The 25512-nt window shown below is 44.9% G+C and overlaps 1 protein-coding gene across 1 annotated transcript in view; it reads left to right on the top strand.

Moving 5' to 3' along the window:
- The window catches only part of LOC134909506 (probable cation-transporting ATPase 13A4), a 369987-nt gene that overhangs the window by 268368 nt on the left and 76107 nt on the right, over positions 1-25512 (top strand). Inside the window, exons 23-26 of the mRNA XM_063916443.1 lie at positions 4302-4411; positions 11492-11588; positions 13350-13422; positions 19659-19833. Coding sequence (XP_063772513.1) covers positions 4302-4411; positions 11492-11588; positions 13350-13422; positions 19659-19833 — 455 coding nt within the window. The remainder of the gene's footprint in view (positions 1-4301; positions 4412-11491; positions 11589-13349; positions 13423-19658; positions 19834-25512) is intronic.

Genomic DNA, 25512 nt, shown 5'->3' with positions numbered 1-25512 from the left:
TCAGGGGCGTGTGGCTGAAAACGCTACCGTTTCCGGAAAAAACGCAGGAGTGGCCGGAGAAACGGTGGGAGTGCCTGGGCGAACGCTGGGTGTGTTTGTGACGTCAACCAGGAACGACAAGCACTGAACTGATCGCACAGGCAGAGTAAGTCTGGAGCTACTCTGAAACTGCTAAGTAGTTAGTAATCGCAATATTGCGAATACATCGGTCGCAATTTTAAGAAGCTAAGATTCACTCCCAGTAGGCGGCGGCTTAGCGTGTGTAACTCTGCTAAATTCGCCTTGCGACCGATCAACTCGGAATGAGGGCCATTATGTATGCCATCTATACTATATATATAAAAAAATGTTTCCCATTACAGAAATCAAAGTTAGTTGATGGGGTGGAGATCCCGGTGCACCTTATTGGAGATGCGGCATACCCTTTGAGGCACTGGCTCATCAAGGGCTTCACACAGCATCTCCCACTCTCTCCGGAACAAGTGAATTTCACCCACACTCTCAGCTCGGCCAGGATGGTAGTGAGAACGCCTTTGGGAGACTGAAGGGGTGCTGGCAGTGTCTACTAAAGCGCAATGACATTGCCATCACCCTGGTGCCGAATGTGGTTGCTGCTTGCTGTATCCTCCACAACTTTTGCGAGATACTGTACAGAATCAACACTTTTTACCGGAGTGGAATGTTAAGGACTCTGAACTGTGCGATACTCCGGTAGAAGCAGCAGAAGCAGCCTATGAGGGGGAGATAAATAGTGGCAGTGCTGAAGAAATCCGCAACACCCTCACTGCTAACTTAACTACTATGACACAGTAGAGGACAAGGGATATGTTACAGAAAGGTTTTGTTTTTATTGTTGATGACAAAGTTTTGGTTTTATTGTTTCTGAAAAAGTTATGAACACGTTACCTCCCATGTATCATTTTAAATATAACATCTTTACAGTTTAAACGGCTTCTTACATTTTTGAACATAAATAGGCCATAATGTGTGTAGAGGTCTACACTGTAGACATTCGGCACATAAATATTAGGCATAATGTGTGTAGGTAATGGCCAGGTATGGGCCGGACACTTGACAGGCCTGTAAAGTGCTGAATACACATGAACAATTTCAAAAAGATAAAGACAAAGAATGAAGATTATTTGCCACTGTAGGCACATAAATAGAGGGCATAATGCTTGTACATTTCGCCTAACATACACCCCTATCTGTAGAAGTGGCTGAGGTAATGGCCAGGTGCGGGCCGGACACTTGACAGGCCTGTAAAGTGCTGAATACACATGAACAATTTAAAAAAGACAAAAGACGAAGAATAGTGGATGGTTGTGAGTAGTTCCATCTGGATAAGTATACTCAGTGCCATGCGGAGTATTATTCCCTGTGCCATCTGGACTATTATGCACAGTGGCATGGGGACTGCTGTGCATTGTACCATGAGGACTCGTCTGCTTATTGGCAATTGGACCGCTACGCGCAGGGCTGTGTGAAAAATGATTCCCTGTGCCATCTTGATAACTATGCACAGTGCCTTGTGGAGTAGCATTAGGTGGATTTGAGGAGTTGGTTTCCATAAACTCTGCTATGATGCTGGTAGTTGGAAAAATGGTCCTCAGACTAGTGAGGAAGATACACTGGGTAAGGGTGTGGATGGTGCAAATTGTGTAATCTAGACACCAGACCATTAAGAAAGGACATCTGTGCCTCTGTTTTCCCTAGAAATGCGTTCATGCATACCCACAAGCAGTAGCGGCTCTTGCCACGGGCAACCAGTACTTCTGCCCGGGGTGCCGCTGTCCCGGGGGCGCTGCCGCCGTGGCAAGAGCCGCTACTAACTCGGCGGCAGAGGTTTTGTAAAGGTCCTCTCCGCGAAGGGAATCTAGACACACAGTGAGGTAGCGTCTAGTTTCCCTTTGCGGAGAGGACCTTTCTGTGCAGCACTCATGACGTCTCTCCCATAGCTCAGAGGAGCGGCGCCGGAGACAGAGTGCAGTGGTCGGGAACAGGAACGGGGCTGGTAAGTATTTTTTCTTTGTTTTACTAGGTGCACAGCTACTTGTGGGCACAACTAATGGGGGCACAGCTGCAGGGGGCACACTAAGGGGGCCACAACTACTGGGGCCACAGCTGCAGGGGGCACACTACTGGGGCCCCAACTAATGGGGGCACACTAAGGTGGGCACAACTACTGGGGACACAACTACTGGGGGCACAGCTGCAGTGGGCACAACTAATGGGGGCACAGCTGCAGGGGGCACACTAAGGGGGGCCACAACTACTGGGGGCACAGCTGCAGGGGGCACACTAAGGGGGGCACAACTACTGGGGGCATAACAGCTACTGGGAGCACAGCTGCAGGGGGCACAACAGCTACTGGGAGCACAGCTGCAGGGGGCACAACAGCTACTGTGGGCACAGCTCTACAGGGTGCACAACACTACAGGGGGCAAAACTACAGGCAGCAAAACTGACCACGCCCCTTTCCTATGAAGCCAAACCCCAATTTTGGACATTGGACTCTCGCAGCTGATTTACCAGGATTCTTGTCATTATGCGCTAGCTTGCTCCATCTTTGAATTTTTTTTTTTCCATTCAGGTACGTCAAAGACTAGAAATGGAGGTAAAAAAAACTATTTAAAAATCAAATAGCAGTGATGTCAGCATATACAGTATGTGCTTAAGGACTCCTACCTCTTGCGCACTAGCTACACACTGCAACATATACACTTTGAGTATCGGTAAAGACAAAGTTATCATGTATGATGGAAGTGCGCAGTTGTACAAACACTGCATGCTATGCACAATTTATCCTTTCTAAAGGATAATTTGTGCTATTCGTGCAGGTGTGTACAGGCCTATGATGTTGTTAGCAGTCATTATTTCTCATAAATGGTCCAACAGTTAATGTGGCCTTCTGATATTGATGAAATACATGACAGTCAGGAACTGAATGTGCAACGCAGCATTTAAAAATAATAACAAGTGCAAACAACATCATTGTGGAATATGACCCATACTATAATCTGGATTTTAAATAAAACTAAAATCTTAAGTGTGTTTAAAGTAAAACAAAAACAACTTACTGTTCCTACGCAACTTTGGGATCTCACTCTGCGCAGAAGTCGGTGTCCCAGCCGGAGTCCCTGTGCTGCTTCCACTGGCAGGCATCTACCTCAATAGTATTGTTGACTGGGTCCCCCACACCAGCCATCAGATCGGTGTGGCTGATCTCAGTGAAGTCATCACAGAACATTGGTGGCGTTGGTGGAATGGATTGGCTGTTCTCCGGGGTAGCGCTTTGTGAGATCGCACAACTGGACGATGAAATGGCAATGGGATTAACCAGTGCAGAATTGCCAAAAACTTAATTGCACTGATCATAGTAAGCCCACTCCATTCTAGCAGCACCACTTTTCCTCCTGTTGTGGTCATGAATTTTGTTGTAGTATTTTCTGAGAGCTTTCAGTTTATTTACTACCTGCTGTGTGCGCTCAATGCCCCTTGAGGTAAGCAATGTTGGTATACACTGTGGCGTCCTTCACTGTCCCAGTGATCTGCTTCCGGATCTCCTCCACCCCTCTAATAGCAAGCAGCTCCCTTATCTCTGACTCCTTCCAGTGCACCATGCTGTCTCTTTCATCCGTCTCCCCTGCAGCACAATTGTGACTTCAGACGCCAGCACCAGTGCAACGCCCGCTCAGCCAATCAGAGAGACCCTGCTGCTCAGCCAATCGCCAGTGCCCTGCCAGCTCAGCCAATCAGCGCTGTTAACCGTGACTCGTTTCTAAAATCCCAGGTTCAACCCTTTCAGACAGCCGGCAACCCGTGTACGATCCGGGAAAAACCCTGGTAGAAACCTGGGTTGAAGTTCTAGGAATACAGTCCCGAGTTGACCTTTTCAGACAGAAAAAAATCCCGGGTCAACCCTTCTAGAGCCGGGAAATTACCGGGTTCTTTTCTCTGTCCCTGGTGTACCTATATAGTGTATGCACATGGAAGGCAAATATGTGCGTTGATGTAAAATGAAACCTCCCTGAGCTTGTATGTTTTGTACAAAACTATGACAATCTGACATCTTTTAACATTTGGCCGTATGTATTGCCCATATGCAATCCAGCTATTTGGCACTGATTAATGGCAAAGTGGGCACAGATTAAGCCATTAATGCCTTTGTTTTCAATACGTATTAAATTATTTTGTAAGCAAACTCTCTCACACATACAGCATGTATGTATGAAATTATATGGATACAGAATCATTTTGTTTATTCAAACTCATAATACTTAATACATTTTCTTTTAAAGGCACTTAAAATGGCGCATGCTGGAATTTCTTTGTCAGAGTTAGAAGCATCTGTTGCATCTCCTTTCACTTCAAATATTCCTAATATTACATGTGTTCCAAAGCTCATCAAGTAAGTTGTCCTTCTGTCCTTCATCTGCAACAGGTATACAACATAGAATGTTGGGAACTGTTTTTGACTTGAAATAAATACAAATAAAGTATTACTGTGTCTGAAAGATACTAAAACTAAGCAAGAATGTCTCAATGTATTATACTGTATTGTGTAATTCACAGTCTATAACCACTGTTTCATTGACATCTAGACAAAGGGGGTCTCATTTAAAGTAAAGAAAATAAAACATTGTGCATCAGAGTGGAATTAAATTTAAACTGTGCGGACATATTTTGGATCATTTTTCAACTCTAAAGAGTTATCATAATGTGATTTTGTAGGGATATAAAAAGCATGTAATGAATTAAAAAAATAATTTATATTGCAAAACTGCCAAAAAATAGACACAACAAAATCTAATGTAAAAATAAAGCTGTATTGTGTGTGAATGTAAAAACACCAACTTGCTTCTCATCATGATTTGTCTGGGTATATACATTAGCGCACTTTGGTAGTTATTCATGTTTGTTAGTAAACCATAACAGTTACCAATTAGGCAAAATCATGTTACATTGCAGGTGGAGCAGTTGTAACATGTGCAGCCAGAGTTAGATTTGGGTGAGCTATATTATTTCTGTGAAGGGTAAATACTGGCCGCTTAATTTCTACACTGCAATTAAGATTTCAGTTTGAACACACCCCACCCAAATCTAACTCTATCTGCACATGATACATCTGCCCCACCTGCAGTGCAACTAGAGATGTGCACTTGAAATTTTTCGGGTTTTGTGTTTTGGTTTTGGGTTCGGTTCCGCGGCCGTGTTTTGGGTTCGACCGCGTTTTGGCAAAACCTCACCGAATTTTTTTTGTCGGATTCGGGTGTGTTTTGGATTCGGGTGTTTTTTTCAAAAAACACTAAAAAACAGCTTAAATCATAGAATTTGGGGGTCATTTTGATCCCAAAGTATTATTAACCTCAAAAACCATAATTTCCACTCATTTTCAGTCTATTATGAATACCTCACACCTCACAATATTATTTTTAGTCCTAAAATTTGCACCGAGGTCGCTGGATGACTAAGCTAAGCGACCCTAGTGGCCGACACAAACACCTGGCCCATCTAGGAGTGGCACTGCAGTGTCACGCAGGATGGCCCTTCCAAAAAACACTCCCCAAACAGCACATGACGCAAAGAAAAAAAGAGGCGCAATGAGGTAGCTGTGTGAGTAAGATAAGCGACCCTAGTGGCCGACACAAACACCTGGCCCATCTAGGAGTGGCACTGCAGTGTCACGCAGGATGGCCCTTCCAAAAAACACTCCCCAAACAGCACATGACGCAAAGAAAAAAAAGAGGCGCAATGAGGTAGCTGTGTGAGTAAGATAAGCGACCCTAGTGGCCGACACAAACACCGGGCCCATCTAGGAGTGGCACTGCAGTGTCACGCAGGATGGCCCTTCCAAAAAACACTCCCCAAACAGCACATGACGCAAAGAAAAAAAGAGGCGCAATGAGGTAGCTGTGTGAGTAAGATAAGCGACCCTAGTGGCCGACACAAACACCGGGCCCATCTAGGAGTGGCACTGCAGTGTCACGCAGGATGGCCCTTCCAAAAAACACTCCCCAAACAGCACATGACGCAAAGAAAAAAAGAGGCGCAATAAGGTAGCTGTATGAGTAAGATAAGCGACCCTAGTGGCCGACACAAACACCTGGCCCATCTAGGAGTGGCACTGCAGTGTCACGCAGGATGGCCCTTCCAAAAAACACTCCCCAAACAGCACATGATGCAAAGAAAAAAAGAGGCGCAATGAGGTAGCTGTGTGAGTAAGATAAGCGACCCTAGTGGCCGACACAAACACCGGGCCCATCTAGGAGTGTCACGCAGGATGGCCCTTCCAAAAAACACTCCCCAAACAGCACATGACGCAAAGAAAAAAAGAGGCGCAATGAGGTAGCTGTGTGAGTAAGATAAGCGACCCTAGTGGCCGACACAAACACCTGGCCCATCTAGGAGTGGCACTGCAGTGTCACGCAGGATGGCCCTTCCAAAAAACACTCCCCAAACAGCACATGACGCAAAGAAAAATGAAAGAAAAAAGAGGTGCAAGATGGAATTGTCCTTGGGCCCTCCCACCCACCCTTATGTTGTATAAACAGGACATGCACACTTTAACCAACCCATCATTTCAGTGACAGGGTCTGCCACACGACTGTGACTGAAATGACGGGTTGGTTTGGACCTCCACCAAAAAAGAAGCAATTAATCTCTCCTTGCACAAACTGGCTCTACAGAGGCAAGATGTCCACCTCATCATCATCCTCCGATATATCACCGTGTACATCCCCCTCCTCACAGATTACCAATTCGTCCCCACTGGAATCCACCATCTCAGCTCCCTGTGTACTTTGTGGAGGCAATTGCTGCTGGTCAATGTCTCCACGGAGGAATTGATTATAATTCATTTTAATGAACATCATCTTCTCCACATTTTCTGGAAGTAACCTCGTACGCCGATTGCTGACAAGGTGAGCGGCGGCACTAAATACTCTTTCGGAGTACACACTTGTGGGAGGGCAACTTAGGTAGTATAAAGCCAGTTTGTGCAAGGGCCTCCAAATTGCCTCTTTTTCCTTCCAGTATAAGTACGGACTGTGTGACGTGCCTACTTGGATGCGGTCACTCATATAATCCTCCACCATTCTTTCAATGGGGAGAGAATCATATGCAGTGACAGTAGACGACATGTCCGTAATCGTTGACAGGTCCTTCAGTCCGGACCAGATGTCAGCATCAGAAGTCGCTCCAGACTGCCCTGCATCACCGCCAGCAGGTGGGCTCGGAATTCTGAGCCTTTTCCTCGCACCCCCAGTTGCGGGAGAATGTGAAGGAGGAGATGTTGACAGGTCGCGTTCCGCTTGACTTGACAATTTTCTCACCAGCAGGTCTTTCAACCCCAGCAGACTTGTGTCTGCCGGAAAGAGAGATCCAAGGTAGGTTTTAAATCTAGGATCGAGCACGGTGGCCAAAATGTAGTGCTCTGATTTCAACAGATTGACCACCCGTGAATCCTTGTTAAGCGAATTAAGGGCTCCATCCACAAGTCCCACATGCCTAGCGGAATCGCTCCGTGTTAGCTCCTCCTTCAATGTCTCCAGCTTCTTCTGCAAAAGCCTGATGAGGGGAATGACCTGACTCAGGCTGGCAGTGTCTGAACTGACTTCACGTGTGGCAAGTTCAAAGGGCAGCAGAACCTTGCACAACGTTGAAATCATTCTCCACTGCGCTTGAGACAGGTGCATTCCACCTCCTATATCGTGCTGAATTGTATAGGCTTGAATGGCCTTTTGCTGCTCCTCCAACCTCTGAAGCATATATAGGGTTGAATTCCACCTCGTTACCACTTCTTGCTTCAGATGATGGCAGGGCAGGTTCAGGCGTTTTTGGTGTTGCTCCAGTCTTCTGTACGTGGTGCCTGTACGCCGAAAGTGTCCCGCAATTCTTCTGGCCACCGACAGCATCTCTTGCACGCCCCTGTCGTTTTTTAAAAAATTCTGCACCACCAAATTCAAGGTATGTGCAAAACATGGGACGTGCTGGAATTTGCCCAGATTTAATGCACACACAATATTGCTGGCGTTGTCCGATGCCACAAATCCACAGGAGAGTCCAATTGGGGTAAGCCATTCCGCGATGATCTTCCTCAGTTGCCGTAAGAGGTTTTCAGCTGTGTGCGTATTCTGGAAACCGGTGATACAAAGCGTAGCCTGCCTAGGAAAGAGTTGGCGTTTGCGAGATGCTGCTACTGGTGCCGCCGCTGCTGTTCTTGCGGCGGGAGTCCATACATCTACCCAGTGGGCTGTCACAGTCATATAGTCCTGACCCTGCCCTGCTCCACTTGTCCACATGTCCGTGGTTAAGTGGACATTGGGTACAGCTGCATTTTTTAGGACACTGGTGACTCTTTTTCTGAGGTCTGTGTACATTTTCGGTATCGCCTGCCTAGAGAAATGGAACCTAGATGGTATTTGGTACCGGGGACACAGTACCTCCAACAAGTCTCTAGTTGGCTCTGCAGTAATGATGGATACCGGAACCACGTTTCTCACCACCCAGGATGCCAAGGCCTAAGTTATCCGCTTTGCAGCAGGATGACTGCTGTGATATTTCATCTTCCTCGCAAAGGACTGTTGGACAGTCAATTGCTTGGTGGAAGTAGTAAAAGTGGTCTTACGATTTCCCCTCTGGGATGACCATCGACTCCCAGCAGCAACAACAGCAGCGCCAGCAGCAGTAGGCGTTACACGCAAGGATGCATCGGAGGAATCCCAGGCAGGAGAGGAATCGTCAGAATTGCCAGTGACATGGCCTGCAGGACTATTGGCATTCCTGGGGAAGGAGGAAATTGACACTGAGGGAGTTGGTGGGGTGGTTTGCGTGAGCTTGGTTACAAGAGGAAGGGATTTACTGGTCAGTGGACTGCTTTCGCTGTCGCCCAAAGTTTTTGAACTTGTCACTGACTTATTATGAATGCGCTGCAGGTGACGTATAAGGGAGGATGTTCCGAGGTGGTTAACGTCCTTACCCCTACTTATTACAGCTTGACAAAGGCAACACACGGCTTGACAAATGTTGTCCGCATTTCTGTTGAAATACTTCCACACCGAAGAGCTGATTTTTTTGGTATTTTCACCAGGCATGTCAACGGCCATATTCCTCCCATGGACAACAGGTGTCTCCCCGGGGGCCTGACTTAAACAAACCACCTCACCATCAGAATCCTCCTTGTCAATTTCCTCCCCAGCGCCAGCAACACCCATATCCTCCTCATCCTGGTGTACTTCAACACTGACATCTTCAATCTGACTATCAGGAACTGGACTGCGGGTGCTCCTTCCAGCACTTGCAGGGGGCGTGCAAATGGTGGAAGGCGCATGCTCTTCACGTCCAGTGTTGGGAAGGTCAGGCATCGCAACCAACACAATTGGACTCTCCTTGTGGATTTGGGATTTCGAAGAACGCACAGTTCTTTGCGGTGCTTTTGCCAGCTTGAGTCTTTTAATTTTTCTAGCGAGAGGCTGAGTGCTTCCATCCTCATGTGAAGCTGAACCACTAGCCATGAACATAGGCCAGGGCCTCAGCCGTTCCTTGCCACTCCGTGTGGTAAATGGCATATTGGCAAGTTTACGCTTCTCCTCCGACAATTTTATTTTAGATTTTGGAGTCCTTTTTTTACTGATATTTGGTGTTTTGGATTTTACATGCTCTGTACTATGACATTGGGCATCGGCCTTGGCAGACGACGTTGCTGGCATTTCATCGTCTCGGCCATGACTAGTGGCAGCAGCTTCAGCACGAGGTGGAAGTGGATCTTGATCTTTCCCTAATTTTGGAACCTCAACATTTTTGTTCTCCATATTTTAATAGGCACAACTAAAAGGCACCTCAGGTAAACAATGGAGATGGATGGATACTAGTATACTTATGGATGGACGAGCGACTGCCGACACAGAGGTAGCTACAGCCGTGGACTACCGTACTGTGTCTGCTGCTAATATAGACTGGATGATAATGAGATGAAATCAAAATATATTATATCACACTAGTACTGCAGCCAGACAGGTAGATATATTTATTATGTAATGACTGATGACGGACCTGCTGGACACTGTCAGCTCAGCAGCACCGCAGACTGCTACAGTAAGCTACTATAGTAGTATGTATAAAGAAGAAAGGAAAAAAAAAAAAAAAACCACGGGTAGGTGGTATACAATTATGGATGGACGAGCGACTGCCGACACAGAGGTAGCTACAGCCGTGGACTACCGTACTGTGTCTGCTGCTAATATAGACTGGATGATAATGAGATGAAATCAATTTATATTATATCACACTAGTACTGCAGCCGGACAGGTAGATATATTTATTATGTAATGACTGATGACGGACCTGCTGGACACTGTCAGCTCAGCAGCACCGCAGACTGCTACAGTAAGCTACTATAGTAGTATGTATAAAGAAGAAAGAAAGAAAAAAAAAACCACGGGTAGGTGGTATACAATATTATATATAGATTATATACAAATTATATATATATATATATATATATATATATTAAACTGGTGGTGATTATTAAACTGGTGGTCAGGTCACTGGTCACACTATCAGCAACTTGCAAGTAGTACTCCTAAGCAGACAATCACAATATATATTATACTGGTGGTCAGTGTGGTCACAATGGCAGTGTGGCACTCTGGCAGCAAAAGTGTGCACTGTACGTTATATGTACTCCTGCTCTCAGACTCTAACTGCTCCCCACTGTCAGTGTCTCCCCCACAAGTCAGATAATACAGTCACACTATCTATCACTTCAGCAAGTAACTAGTCTAGTACTCCTCCTAATGCTCCCCAAAATTACTACTGTGTCTCTCTCTACTGTCTCACTCTCTTCTCTATAAACGGAGAGGACGCCAGCCACGTCCTCTCCCTATGAATCTCAATGCACGTGTGAAAATGGCGGCGACGCGCGGCTCCTTATATAGAATCCGAGTCTCGCGATAGAATCCGAGCCTCGCGAGAATCCGACAGCGGGATGATGACGTTCGGGCGCGCTCGGGTTAACCGAGCAAGGCGGGAAGACCCGTGTAAAAAAACATGAAGTTCGGGCGGGTTCGGATTCCGAGGAACCGAACCCGCTCATCTCTAAGTGCAACATGGTTTTACCCAATTGCTAACTTTTTTTGTTTGCTATCAAACCTGAATAAGGCCCTTTGGGCATGAATACTAATTGCATCTGCTTTGCATTAACAAAATTCAATGTGGATATTTCTCTATATGCATAGTAGTACCCAGAGTAATCCCTGGGCATAGGCCAAACAGACTATCTCCAGGGGCCATTGATCCAGGTGGCATCAGCAGTAGAAATATAATTCTTGGTGGTAGAATTAGCTGCAGTTTAAGGGGCACCAGCTAAAATCATACCTAGGGCTTCAAATTGGTCAGGGCCAGCTCTGGTTTTATCCATCTTTGTAGTGAATTATATGACGCTAAATACAATGTATATGACTATTAACCAACGTGTTGTTTTCTCTTACAGGGAAGGCCGGAATACGCTTGTTACATCATTCTCCCTCTTTAAATTCTTGACTATGTACACCCTGATTGGACTAACTGGCATGCTGCTTCTTTTTTGGGTATGGCTATCATTCTACCCTCCATAGAAGTACCATCCAATGATGTTGATGTTTGTTAAGCACAACAAAACAAAAGTATTTTCTTCAATGTTACTACAATGAAAAGTTTATCATACTGTAGCTATAATACTTTCACCTGCTTATTACTGTATATTCTGCTTGGAATTGTGTTCTCTGGGCTTCATTTATTTTACTGCTTCATTTATTGTCTGCATAAAATAATTAACTGCAGCACATAATTACATTAGCACATATTTTACACGGCTACCTATTTTTTTAAGCAATTATTAACCTGGTTTACACCAGGAATTAAAATGTACACTGTATAAAAGCCATTGTAAAAGGAAAATGCATCAAGATGAAGTCGAATTGACATGGGCGAAAATGGGGGGACAAAAACTTGCAAAAAGCCTGCAAATTCGGCAAAACAGGTGGATTAGTGGCAAATTTGCCAATCCACCTGTTTTTCAACAGTGTCGGAATTTCCAACAAGTCGAAAAAATGGCACTTACATTGAATAGGGCTTATAGAAATTCTCCCTAAAAATGGCAAAAAGTTCAGTTTTTTCGATCTGTTGGGAATTCCGACAGGAACTGAATATACCTCTATAACATTTAGGGCCTAATTCAGACCTGATCGCTCCGCTGTGAATTTGCAGAGGTTTGCGATCGGATAGTTGCCGCCCAGCCAGAGTGAAAAATCACCCTGTGCAAGACGGCGTATGCCGTGTGAAAAGCTTTGCTAACGCTGGCCAGCTGCAAATCCGTTTGCAACTCACTCACCATCGAATGATTTTTCCAGTCTGTGTGTAGCCCAGGACTTACTCCTACAGTGCGATACAAACAGGCTGATCAGGGCCGGAGTTGACGTCACACACCCACCCAGAAAACACTTGTGAACGTCTGCGTTTTTCCTGACACTCCTAGAAAACGCCCATTTACCACCCCCAAATGTCTGCTTCCTGTTACTCAACCTGTGTTTGCCTGCCCATTATGATCCGCACATATGCACAGTCATTCGATAATCAGTCACCTTGCGATTTCGCACAACAGCGATCAAGTCTGAATTAGGCCCTTAGCCCATTGTGTATTAAATATGAAATTGGCGTATTCATTTCCTTGTAATTAAGTGTTTAAAATATAAATGTGTTCTGATAATCATTCTACCACAGCAATACTGTTTTTTTTTTTTTTTGTTTTTTTTTTTAAAGTATACCAACGCAGTAACTATATTTTGTTTTTATAGCTACACAGTGACAAAACAAACCTTGCTAGACCTCCATTGCCTGATATGTTTGGGTATTACATGTACTCTGATAGAATCATAGACAGAATTTTATGCATGTACAGTCCTTTATTATAATTGTTTATTTTTTATTTATTAACAGTTTCTTTTATAGCGCAGCAAATTCCGTCACGCTTTACAATTGGAAATAACAATTATATAACAATATATATATGCATATAATGCACATAACTAAGTTTAATGTGCTTGATCTTTAACCACTTAACTGACGATTTGTACCTTCAAAAGCATTAACAACATTGTTTTTTAAAATGTATTTTATTTAATAAAGTTGAAAAAGTATTTTTTAAAATATTTAAACATTATATTATGCACATCTGCAGAACGGATCTCCTTGTCAAAAACGGGAGGACAGGGTGGGACGACTCAGTTGCATGAAATCTGACCATGCCAGTTAAGTGGAAGTTGTATTTATACATACAGGACATAATCTCACTTGTAAATTCCTTCTTTCAGAAACAAACCCTTCTTGGAAACTATCAGTTCCTTTTGCAAGATTTTGCTATAAGCTTTTCAGTCGCCTTAACTAGTAAGTATCCTTTTTCTTTTCTACTAGTGTCTTGTTATTTTTGTCCAGATCCAGAGAACTACTGCAGACAGAGCCGGCCTTAGGCATAGGCAAACTAGGCAAATGCCTAGGGGCACAAGCAGCTTCTGCTGATTAAAAATAAGATTTTACTTACCGATAAATCTATTTCTCGTAGTCCGTAGTGGATGCTGGGACTCCGTAAGGACCATGGGGATTAGCGGCTCCGCAGGAGACAGGGCACAAAATAAAAGCTTAAGGATCAGGTGGTGTGCACTGGCTCCTCCCCCTATGACCCTCCTCCAAGCCTCAGTTAGGATACTGTGCCCGGACGAGCGTACATAATAAGGAAGGATATTGAATCCCGGGTAAGACTCATACCAGCCACACCAATCACACCGTACAACTTGTGATCTGAACCCAGTTAACAGTATGATAAACGCAAAGGAGCCTCTGAAAAGATGGCTCACAACAATAATAACCCGAATTTTTGTAACAATAACTATATACAAGTATTGCAGACAATCCGCACTAGGGATGGGCGCCCAGCATCCACTACGGACTACGAGAAATAGATTTATCGGTAAGTAAAATCTTATTTTCTCTGACGTCCTAGTGGATGCTGGGACTCCGTAAGGACCATGGGGATTATACCAAAGCTCCCAAACGGGCGGGAGAGTGCGGATGACTCTGCAGCACCGAATGAGAGAACTCCAGGTCCTCCTCAGCCAGGGTATCAAATTTGTAGAATTTAACAAACGTGTTTGCCCCTGACCAAGTAGCTGCTCGGCAAAGTTGTAAAGCCGAGACCCCTCGGGCAGCCGCCCAAGATGAGCCCACTTTCCTTGTGGAATGGGCTTTTACTGATTTTGGCTGTGGCAATCCTGCCACAGAATGTGCAAGCTGAATTGTACTACAAATCCAACGAGCAATCGTCTGCTTAGAAGCAGGAGCACCCAGCTTGTTGGGTGCATACAGGATAAACAGCGAGTCAGATTTTCTGACTCCAGCCGTCCTGGAAACATATATTTTCAAGGCCCTGACAACGTCAAGCAACTTTGAGTCCTCTAAATCCCTGGTAGCCGCAGGTACCACAATAGGTTGGTTCATGTGAAATGCAGAAACCACCTTAGGTAGAAATTGAGGACGAGTCCTCAATTCCGCCCTGTCAGAATGAAAAATTAAGTAAGGGCTTTTATATGATAAAGCCGCCAATTCTGACACACGCCTGGCTGAAGCCAAGGCTAACAGCATCGACACCTTCCATGTGAGATATTTTAAGTCCACAGTGGAAAGTGGTTCAAACCAATGTGACTTTAGAAAACTCAACACCACATTGAGATCCCAAGGTGCCACTGGAGGCACAAAAGGAGGCTGTATGTGCAGCACCCCTTTTACAAATGTCTGAACTTCAGGTACTGAAGCCAGTTCTTTCTGGAAGAAAATCGACAGGGCCGAAATTTGAACCTTAATGGACCCTAATTTTAGGCCCATAGACAGTCCTGTTTGCAGGAAATGAAGGAAACGACCCAGTTGAAATTCCTCTGTAGGGGCCTTCTTGGCCTCACACCACGCAACATATTTACGCCAAATGCGGTGATAATGTTTTGCGGTTACGTCCTTCCTGGCTTTGACCAGAGTAGGGATGACTTCTGGAATGCCTTTTTCCCTCAGGATCCGGCGTTCAACCGCCATGCCGTCAAACGCAGCCGCGGTAAGTCTTGGAACAGACAAGGCCCCTGCAGTAGCAGGTCCTTTCTTAGAGGTAGAGGCCACGGTTCGTCCGTGAGCATCTCTTGAAGTTCCGGGTACCAAGTCCTTCTTGGCCAATCCGGAACCACGAGTATAGTTCTTACTCCTCTCCTTCTTATGATTCTCAGTACTTTTGGTATGAGAGGCAGAGGAGGGAACACATACACTGACTGGTACACCCACGGCGTTACCAGAGCGTCCACTGCTATTGCCTGAGGGTCCCTTGACCTGGCGCCATATCTTTCCAGTTTTTTGTTTAGACGTGACGCCATCATGTCCACCTTTGGTTTTTCCCAACGGTTTACAATCAGGTGGAAGACTTCTGGGTGAAGTCCCCACTCTCCCGGGTGAAGGTCGTGTCTGCTGAGGAAGTCTGCTTCCCAGTTGTCCACTCCCGGAATGAACACTGCTGACAGTGCTATCACATGATTTTCCGCCCAGCGAAGAATCCTTGCAGCTTCTGCCATTGCCCTCCTGCTTCTCGTGCCGCCCTGTCTGTTTACGTGGGCGACTGACGTGATGTTGTCCGATTGGATCAACACCGCCTGACCCTGAAGCAGAGGTTTTGCTTGACTTAGGGCATTGTAAATGGCCCTTAGTTCCAGAATGTTTATATGAAGAGATGTTTCCATGCTTGACCACAAGCCCTGGAAATTCCTTCCCTGTGTGACTGCTCCCCAGCCTCTCAGGCTGGCATCCGTGGTTACCAGGATCCAATCCTGAATGCCAAATCTGCGGCCCTCTAGTAGATGAGCACTCTGCAGCCACCACAGGAGAGACACCCTTGTCCTTGGCGACAGGGTTATCCGCTGATGCATCTGCAGATGCGATCCGGACCATTTGTCCAGTAGATCCCACTGAAACGTTCTTGCATGGAATCTTCCGAATGGAATCGCTTCGTAAGAAGCCACCATTTTTCCCAGGACCCTCGTGCACTGATGCACTGAGACCTGGCCTGGTTTTAGGAGGTTCCTGACTAGCTCGGATAACTCCCTGGCCTTCTCCTCCGGGAGAAACACCTTCTTCTGGACTGTGTCCAGAATCATTCCTAGGAACAGTAGACGTGTCGTTGGAATCAGCTGCGATTTTGGAATATTTAGAATCCACCCGTGCTGACGTAACACTACCTGAGATAGTGCTACTCCGACTTCTAACTGTTCCCTGGATCTTGCCCTTATCAGGAGATCGTCCAAGTAAGGGATAATTAAAATGCCTTTTCTTCGTAGAAGAATCATCATTTCGGCCATTACCTTGGTAAAGACCCGAGGTGCCGTGGACAATCCAAACGGCAGCGTCTGAAACTGATAATGACAGTTTTGTACTACAAACCTGAGGTACCCTTGGTGAGAAGGGTATATTGGGACGTGGAGATAAGCATCTTTGATGTCCAGAGACACCATATAGTCCCCTTCTTCCAGGTTCGCTATCACTGCTCTGAGTGACTCCATCTTGAATTTGAACCTTTTTATGTAAGTGTTCAAGGATTTCAGATTTAAAATTGGTCTCACCGAGCCGTCCAGCTTCGGTACCACAAACAGCGTGGAATAATACCCCTTTCCTTGTTGCAGAAGGGGTACCTTGATTATCACCTGCTGGGAATACAGCTTGTGAATGGCTTCCAAAACTGCCTCCCTGTCGGAGGGAGACTTTGGTAAAGCAGACTTCAGGAACCGACGAGGGGGAAACGCCTCGAATTCCAGTTTGTACCCCTGCGATACTACCTGTAGAATCCAGGGATCCACTTGCGAGTGAGCCCACTGCGCGTTGAAATTCTTGAGACGGGCCCCCACCATATCCGAGTCTGCTTGTAAAGCCCCAGCATCATGCTGAAGACTTGGCAGAAGCAGGGGAGGGCTTCTGCTCCTGGGAAGCGGCTGCATGGTGCAGTCTTTTTCCTCTTCCTCTGCCCCGGGGCAGAAAGGAGTGGCCTTTTGCTCGCTTGTACTTATGGGAACGAAAGGACTGAGTTTGAAAAGACGGTGTCTTTTTCTGCTGATGTGAAGTGACCTGGGGTAAAAAGGTGGATTTTCCAGCCGTTGCCGTGGCCACCAGGTCCGATAGACCAGCCCCAAATAACTCCTCCCCTTTATACGGCAATACTTCCATGTGCCGTTTGGAATCCGCATCCCCTGACCACTGTCGCGTCCATAACGCTCTTCTGGCAGAGATGGACATAGCACTTACTCTTGATGCCAGGGTGCAAATATCCCTCTGTGCATCACGCATATATAGTAATGCATCCTTTAAATGTTCTATAGTTAACAAAATATTGTCCCTATCCAGGGTATCAATATTCTCAGTCAGGGAATCCGACCATGCGACTCCAGCACTGCACATCCAGGCTGAGGCGATTGCTGGTCGCAGTATAACACCAGTATGTGTGTATATACTTTTTAGGATATTTTCCAGCCTTCTATCAGCTGGTTCTTTGAGGGTGGCCGTATCAGGAGACGGTAACGCTACTTGTTTAGATAAACGTGTGAGCGCCTTATCTACCCTAGGGGGTGTTTCCCAACGCGCCCTAACCTCTGGCGGGAAGGGATATAATGCTAATAATTTTTTAGAAATTAGCTGTTTTTTATCGGAGGAAACCCACGCTTTATCACACACCTCATTTATTTCCTCTGACTCAGGAAAAACTATTGGTAGTTTTTTCACACCCCACATAATACCCTTCTTCGTGGTACTTGTAGTGTCAGAAAGGTTCAATGCCTCTTTCATTGCCGTGATCATGTAACGTGTGGCCCTACTGGACATTACGTTTGTCTCGTCACCGTCGACACTAGACTCAGTATCTGTGTCAGGGTCTGTGTCGACCCACTGAGGTAACGGGCGTTTTAGCGCCCCTGACGGTGTCTGAGACGCCTGGACAGGCACTAATTGATTTGCCGGCTGTCTCATGTCGTCAACAGTTTTTTGCAAATTGCTGACATTATCACTTAATTGTTTAAATACAATCATCCAGTCAGGTGTCGACTCCCTAGGGGGTGACATCACCAACACAGGCAACTGCTCCGCCTCCACATCATTTTCCTCCTCATACATGTCGACACACGCGTACCGACACACAGCACACACACCGGGAATGCTCTGATAGAGGACAGGACCCCACTTAGCCCTTTGGAGAGACAGAGGGAGAGTCTGCCAGCACACACCCAGCGCTATATATATACAGGGATAACCTTATATAAGTGTTATTCCCTTATAGCTGCTGTTATTATCGTTATTTGCTGCCAAAAATGCCCCCCCCCTCTCTTTTTTACCCTGATTCTGAAGCAGGACTGCAGGGGAGAGTCAGGGAGCCGTCCTTCCAGCGGAGCTGTGAGGGAAAATGGCGCTTGTGTGCTGAGGAGATAGGCTCCGCCCCTTCACGACGTCCTTATCTCCCGCTTTTTTGTGTAAAAATGGCAGGGGTTAAAATACATCCATATAGCCCAGGAGCTATATGTGATGTATTCTTTTTGCCACCTAAGGTATATACTGTTATATTGCGTCTCAGGGCGCTCCCCCCCAGCGCCCTGCACCCTCAGTGACCGGAGTGTGAAGTGTGCTGAGAGCAATGGCGCACAGCTGCGGTGCTGTGCGCTACCTTAGTCTGAAGACAGGATGTCTTCTGCCGCCGATTTCACCGGACCTCTTCGTCTCTTCTGGCTCTGTAAGGGGGACGGCGGCGCGGCTCCGGTGACCCATCCAGGCTGAACCTGTGATCGTCCCTCTGGAGCTAATGTCCAGTAGCCTAAGAAACCCGATCCACTCTGCACTCAGGTGAGTCCGTTTCTTCTCCCCTTAGTCCCACGATGCAGTGAGCCTGTTGCGAGCAGGACTCACTGAAAATAAAAAAACCTAAACTAAACTTTTATTCTAAGCAGCTCAGGAGAGCCACCTAGATTGCACCCTTCTCGGCCGGGCACAAAAATCTAACTGAGGCTTGGAGGAGGGTCATAGGGGGAGGAGCCAGTGCACACCACCTGATCCTTAAGCTTTTATTTTGTGCCCTGTCTCCTGCGGAGCCGCTAATCCCCATGGTCCTTACGGAGTCCCAGCATCCACTAGGACGTCAGAGAAATGATATGTGGCATGCCTATATTCTGTGTGTGACTGCGGCTGTATCTGCATACGAAATGCTACGTTGCGTGTATTCCTGGAAATCACTGTAATGTAGCATTTTGTATGCAGATACAGCCACAGTCTCGCACAGTATATAGGCATGCTGCATATCATTTTTCATCAGCAGAAGCTGCTTGTTCATCCTAGTGACATAGCAATGGAAATAAGATGATTTTTCATAAACAAAAGGCACCCGACGTTAGCAGAGCTGCCAGCTGACTCATGCCAGGCATTTCCTGCAGAACTAGCGGCGGTGCTAGGGGGCACCATCCAAATTTTTTCCTAGGGCATCATATTGGTTAGGGCCGGCTCTGACTGCAGAGAACAGCCTGATAGCACAAGTGATCTGCAGCAATGTTTCTGCTCTGTTCTTCCTCTAGTGAGTCTGAATGCTCCTGCACCGAAGCTTGCTCGGCACCGACCACCGGGACATCTTCTCTCTCCTCCTTTGTTACTCTCAATTCTAATGCATTTAATTTTCACAACGGTAGTCCAGATTACTGCTTTCCTCTTGGTTCAGCAGCAGCCATGGTTCAGTGAAACTGATGTTTTCAGGTAAGAGCTATGTCCACTGTAGGTTTCCCTTATTTTTCATCAGATGAGCATTTTTCAGCATTTCTGGAAGCATGTCTGGTTTCAGGACTAATTAGCTCAGACTAAGCTTCTTTGCATAGTATACAGAACCCTGCATTGCTGACATACTATAAGGCTTTTCTTAAAGATGCTAATTTGGAGGCTTGCAGTGCAAATGCAGTTATGGGAGGCCATTCACTTATTTTAGCACAAATGGTTTATCTCACGTGTTGCTGTTACTGTGTTCTACAACAAGATCAATTTCTAGATCAATTTTAGAAGCATCAGAAGCTAGATAATGTACATATTGGACTGTGATCTATTGCTGTGGGTTGCAATTTATCCAACCTACATCAAAAATGAGTTCATGTTCACACTTACTTGGAGGTGTCTGTAACTGGGCATCCCCACTGTCAATGGGTTTAAAAGCTACTAATGAAACACATGGAACACATACAGTCTCAATATCATGTATATGCAATGATGTAAGGCATGTATGAGGTTTGGACTAATAGTACTGTACATAGGAGAAAAATGGCCACATTAATGAGGAATGTGGGTTTACAAGTGCAATCCCTTACATGGTTACACAGATTCTTTGCATGGGAACTGTTTTCACACTGGTGGATGGGGGGTGGGGATGACTTACACCTTTGTATGATTCAGTAGGCAGTGGTTCTCAATTTTTTTTCTGCAGTGACCCTCTGAAGAGTGACATGCACACATGTGACACAAAATCTGAAAAGCTATAAAAATACATGTAAATGGACCTGTCTGTACCCAAAGCACACACTACCAGCAGTTCTTTACATACCAAATACCCCCACCCCCTGTTCTTTTTAACCACTGTAGCTTACTTACTTTAGGGCTCCTTTCCTCTTCATTTCTTCTTAATGTGACCCTATGGTAAATATTAAGGGGGATAGTGAGGATAAGATAAATAAGTTTAATAAACTATATAATTATATATATATATATATATATATATATATATATATATATATATATATATACACATACTTGTAATAGGTTTTATGTGTGAGCAGAGAGTGGAGGGTTGTGCAGGCTGTACAATGCAGAGGTATTGGGTTGCCCTATCCTATGTAAGGCACGAGACTGAAATTTGTTATGCACACGACTCTACTGGCACGAGCCGGTCCCTGAGGAGTGGAGCAGCGTGCCGTGAGCTGGAAAATCTGGGGGCTCGAGAGCATCTCCCCTGACTATAAAAGGGGGAGATTTAGCGACGTTGAGGACTAGAGAGTGAGCCGTCGAGGGGTCTACTACCCTCTCGCCTCTGCGCTGCACAGAAAGAGCTGTGCTGTAAACATAGCGGCGCCAGAGGGAGAGGAAGAGACTTACCTCCGTGACCGGGCTCTGAAGAGAGGAGCGTAGCCGCCGGAGAGAAGGGGAGCGCCAGCCAGGAAGGGCTCCGAAGGTGCGGCTGGAAGAGGTTTTGGAGGTGCGGCTAGTGAGAAGGAGGCACCGGTCACAGCGTGTATACTATTGGCCGCATCCCGGAACAGGAGGGATGAAGGAGCGGCTAACTGAGAGGGCGGCGCCAGCACACCAGTAACGGGCTTAGGAAGAAGCCCAGAGGAGGCGGCTTAGAGGGAGCGGCTAGCAGTAGCGGAGGAGGCGACGCCGCTGATCAGAATACGATAGAGGAGGGGCCGCCTGTCAATATAGAATGGGACTTCTGCATTAACCCCTGGCAGCAAGGGAGCGTCATAGCCAGGTAAAGACACAGCCTATGTACCATCATCAGCCCATCAACTCCGGCCCACAAAGCAGTACACCAGCCTCCTCGCTGAATAGTAGAGCGGGGGAGTGCTGTAAACTGGTAGTGGGTGAAGAAAGCAGAGACCCATTAGCCATCAACCACAGCCTCCTAGCTGATTAATAGAGCGGGGGAGAGCTGTAAGGCATAGAAGAGAATCATCCATCTTCAGAACTGCTATTAACGCTGCACAGCTGTAAGAAAAGGGGCGGAGACAAGCTAAGTCGTGATTGGCCACTAGCTGGAGCAGTGGCTGAAGACATCTCAGGTCTGTGACTTAAACCTACACTGCACCCACATCAGGCTAGCTTCATATCAGTGGTATAGTAAGAATACTTTATACCCATATAATCCACTGAATTTGTAGGATATATTATAAGAACTATAACTGAGATAGTCACGTGTAAGACACAAAACAGGAACATAAAGTATACTGGGGCAGTTTTTAATACTGAACACCTTGACCCCTATATTATTATATACTTACCAGAGGAAGAGATGGATACTGATAGACTTCATGAGAGAGAGCGACCTGTAACAAATGGAAAGTATTAAATGAACTGATTTCACTCTAAGAAAGGCTACCTTGCACTATTGGAACTAAGTTTTATTCAATGGCTACAAGAGTTTACTGTGTAAGGTACATATTTTTCCTGCTAAGGAGAATAATTGTGTGGGAGCAGTGACACCTAGTGGGGAATAATCTATGCTCAGTGGAAAACCAAGTATAAAGAGAGGATATAATTGCAAGGAAAAGGATACACAGTTATTTGTTTAAACAAGTACTATTGGACACGAATAGACTTTTACCAAAGAGTAGCCATTTTCCTAGGATTGGATGACATCTGATTTAGCTCTCTATTCAAAGAATTTCAACTTATTTAGATTAAAGAGAGAATATATATATATATATATATATATTCAGTAGTAGAACATCGTGCTAGACTACAAAGGAACATCTAGCTATATATATATATGCATATATATACGTAAACAACTTCTATATTGACTAGTACTCGCATTGGGATGAGACTTTGTGTATAAAGGGACTGTTGGGGGAGATAAGGTGTATAAAGGGACTGTTGGGGGAGATAAGATAGTAAAGAAGTCATATATTGTATGGTTTACTGTATTACATCTACAGTGTTACAAGCAATTGTAAATCTATAAAAGTAAATTGTATGATTATATGCTTCTTAAATAGAATCTAGTAAATAAGTTTATATATTTTTACTGTGTACTGTGTATGATACTTACCGGTAAGAAAAGTGTATAGTGATATCATCCAAAGGTAAGGCCAATTTTTCATCTGCCTGTAAAAGAAAAGGTACAGCAGTTTAGGGTTCTCCCAGACTAAGCCCTTTTTGTGTATAGACATCATAACGTCTAGAATAAAAGTTTGGATGGAGGCACTTAAATAAGTAATAGTTATAATTTTATACCCTTTAAGGGGTTACATCAGGAGGCACTGCTGAGACGGACATTAAAATATCCTCCTGTGTACCAACTATGGAAATTATAAGTGAAAAAGATATATGTACTTGGTGTACTGACCACGGTGTAAATGTGAAAAGTAGTATAGGAAGCCCCAGAAGCTCGTGAGTATAGAATAGATGGAAATTCACCGAGCCAACCTAATATGGGGGACTCAAATCAAGCTAATGTACCTATTAATGACCCTATAGAACCACAAGTAGAATCTGTTATGGATAAAGTTGTAAGCCACTTTGAAAGATGGCATTACGAGGGCGGTTACAGGAGGTTAAGGGTTTTTTCTGGGATACTTCCCGTACCCACTGGGGAAGAAAGTTATGAGGTTTGGAGAGAAGCGGCGGTACAACATTCGGAAGAGTGGAGGTGCCCGGAGCACATTAAAAAAACAAAGGATTGTTGAGAGTCTTCGAGGTCCAGCAATGGGGATAATACATGCCACACGTAGAATCAATTCCCATGCCACTTTGAAAGATTATTTCACTGCGTTAGATTATTCATTCGGAACAATAGAAGACGTAGGGGATATATTATCTATACTTCATCGGACTTTCCAAGAACCAAATGAGACGCTCACTGATTACATTTACAGATTAGATAAAATCTTGTATAAACTTTTAGACAAAGGAGGGATTGAACCCAACGAGATTGATGAAAGGCGTATGAAGCATGTATTGCGGGGAGCGTTAACTAGCAATCCAGTAGCTCAAAGGCTGAGGTGCAGCATGCTCAGAACCCCTCCTCCAACACTGAGCGACTTGATCAAAGAAGTAAAATTAGAAGAAGTGCAAATAGAAAACCATGAAAAGAGTTTGAAACGAGTAAAAGCTATATCTCCTTCTACGGATGTGACGTCAAACAGTGATAAATTATATAAGTTGTTAAAAGAACAAAATAAGAAATTGGATCAACTCATCACTTTACAGAGTAATAGATCTGTTAATCTGCCTATATGAAGGGAAAGAGGATATGCTCGGAGACAAGATACTAGAGACAATATCACTGTTACCGATGTGGACAGCTTGGACATCAATCTTTTGAATGTTTTCAGAATGGATCTAACAGAAGGAACACACAAGTCCCTATAGACAGAAATCTAGAACAGTCTGAAAACGCCAGAGGGATGTCGATGAACCCCGCATCGGCTCCCAATCTATCATAGTGTGTGCAATGGGGAGTGCCCAGTGGTCAGATCCCATTCCGGAAGGAATGATGGGAAAGGCCCCAAGAGTACAAGCATTGGTAAATGGAAAGACATGTATAGTTTTATTAGACAGTGGTTCTCAAGTATCGATTGTATTTGAGAGTTGGTATCGCCAACATCTGTATAATGTACCTATATTGCCCTTTGATGGTTTAGCAATTTGGGGATTAAGTAAACAAAAGTATCCATATTTAGGATACATATCCACGCAAATAGAATTCTCTTAGTCCCCTTTTGGGTATAAAGAGCCCTTACCAATAATTGCTTTAGTCTGTCCAGATTCTCCGGGAGATCAGGGAAATGTGTCTGTCATAGTGGGAACAAACTCCAATCTTTTTAAAATCCTATCCGATTGGTGTTTGGCTCAAGACAATTTGAATATCCCAACAATTAATGATACCATTCAGCTTTCTAAAGATACATTAAATATGGAAGGTAGCAACATTTATACCTGTAATATAGATCAAGCCCCTCCAAGGGAAATAGAGGCATTTCAATGTAAACTTATGGAATGTTTTTATGGTAGTGATATTAATGCAAGCGACAAAGAACAATTGCTATGGGAACTGTATCGTAGAAAACAGGTATTTTCTATTGAAGAATGGGATTTAGGTACGGCAGTGGGGGTTGAGCATCGAATTAAATTGACGAATGCTACTCCATTCAGGGAAAGGTCTCGTAGGTTAGCCCCTGCAGATTTTGACGACGTTAGACAACACCTAAAAACGTTACTTGAGAACCATGTCATAGCCAACTCAGAAAGCCCTTATGCATCACCTATTGTGGTTGCCCGAAAGAAGAACGGTGATATCAGATTATGCATAGATTATAGGACTTTAAACAATCGTACTATCACTGATCAGTACACTGTGCCAAAAGTGGAAGAAGCACTAGATTGTTTACAAGGGAGCCAATGGTTTTCAGTTTTGGACATGAGATGTGGGTACTACCAAATCCCAATGAGACCAGAAGACAGAGCTAAAACTGCTTTTATTTGTCCTATAGGTTTCTTTGAATTTCTTAAGATGCCCCAAGGAGTAAAAGGTGCCCCTGCCACGTTTCAACGAACCATGGAACAAACCATCGGGGATATGTGTTACCGAGAAGTACTAGTTTATCTAGATGATATTATAGTATTTGGAAGAACATAATACCCGACTGATCAAAGTATTAAACAGATTACAAC

This window comes from Pseudophryne corroboree, chromosome 4 (genome assembly GCF_028390025.1).
Source record: "Pseudophryne corroboree isolate aPseCor3 chromosome 4, aPseCor3.hap2, whole genome shotgun sequence".
NCBI classification, from domain to species: Eukaryota; Metazoa; Chordata; class Amphibia; order Anura; family Myobatrachidae; genus Pseudophryne; species Pseudophryne corroboree.
This window is presented reverse-complemented; position numbering and strand designations above follow the sequence as displayed.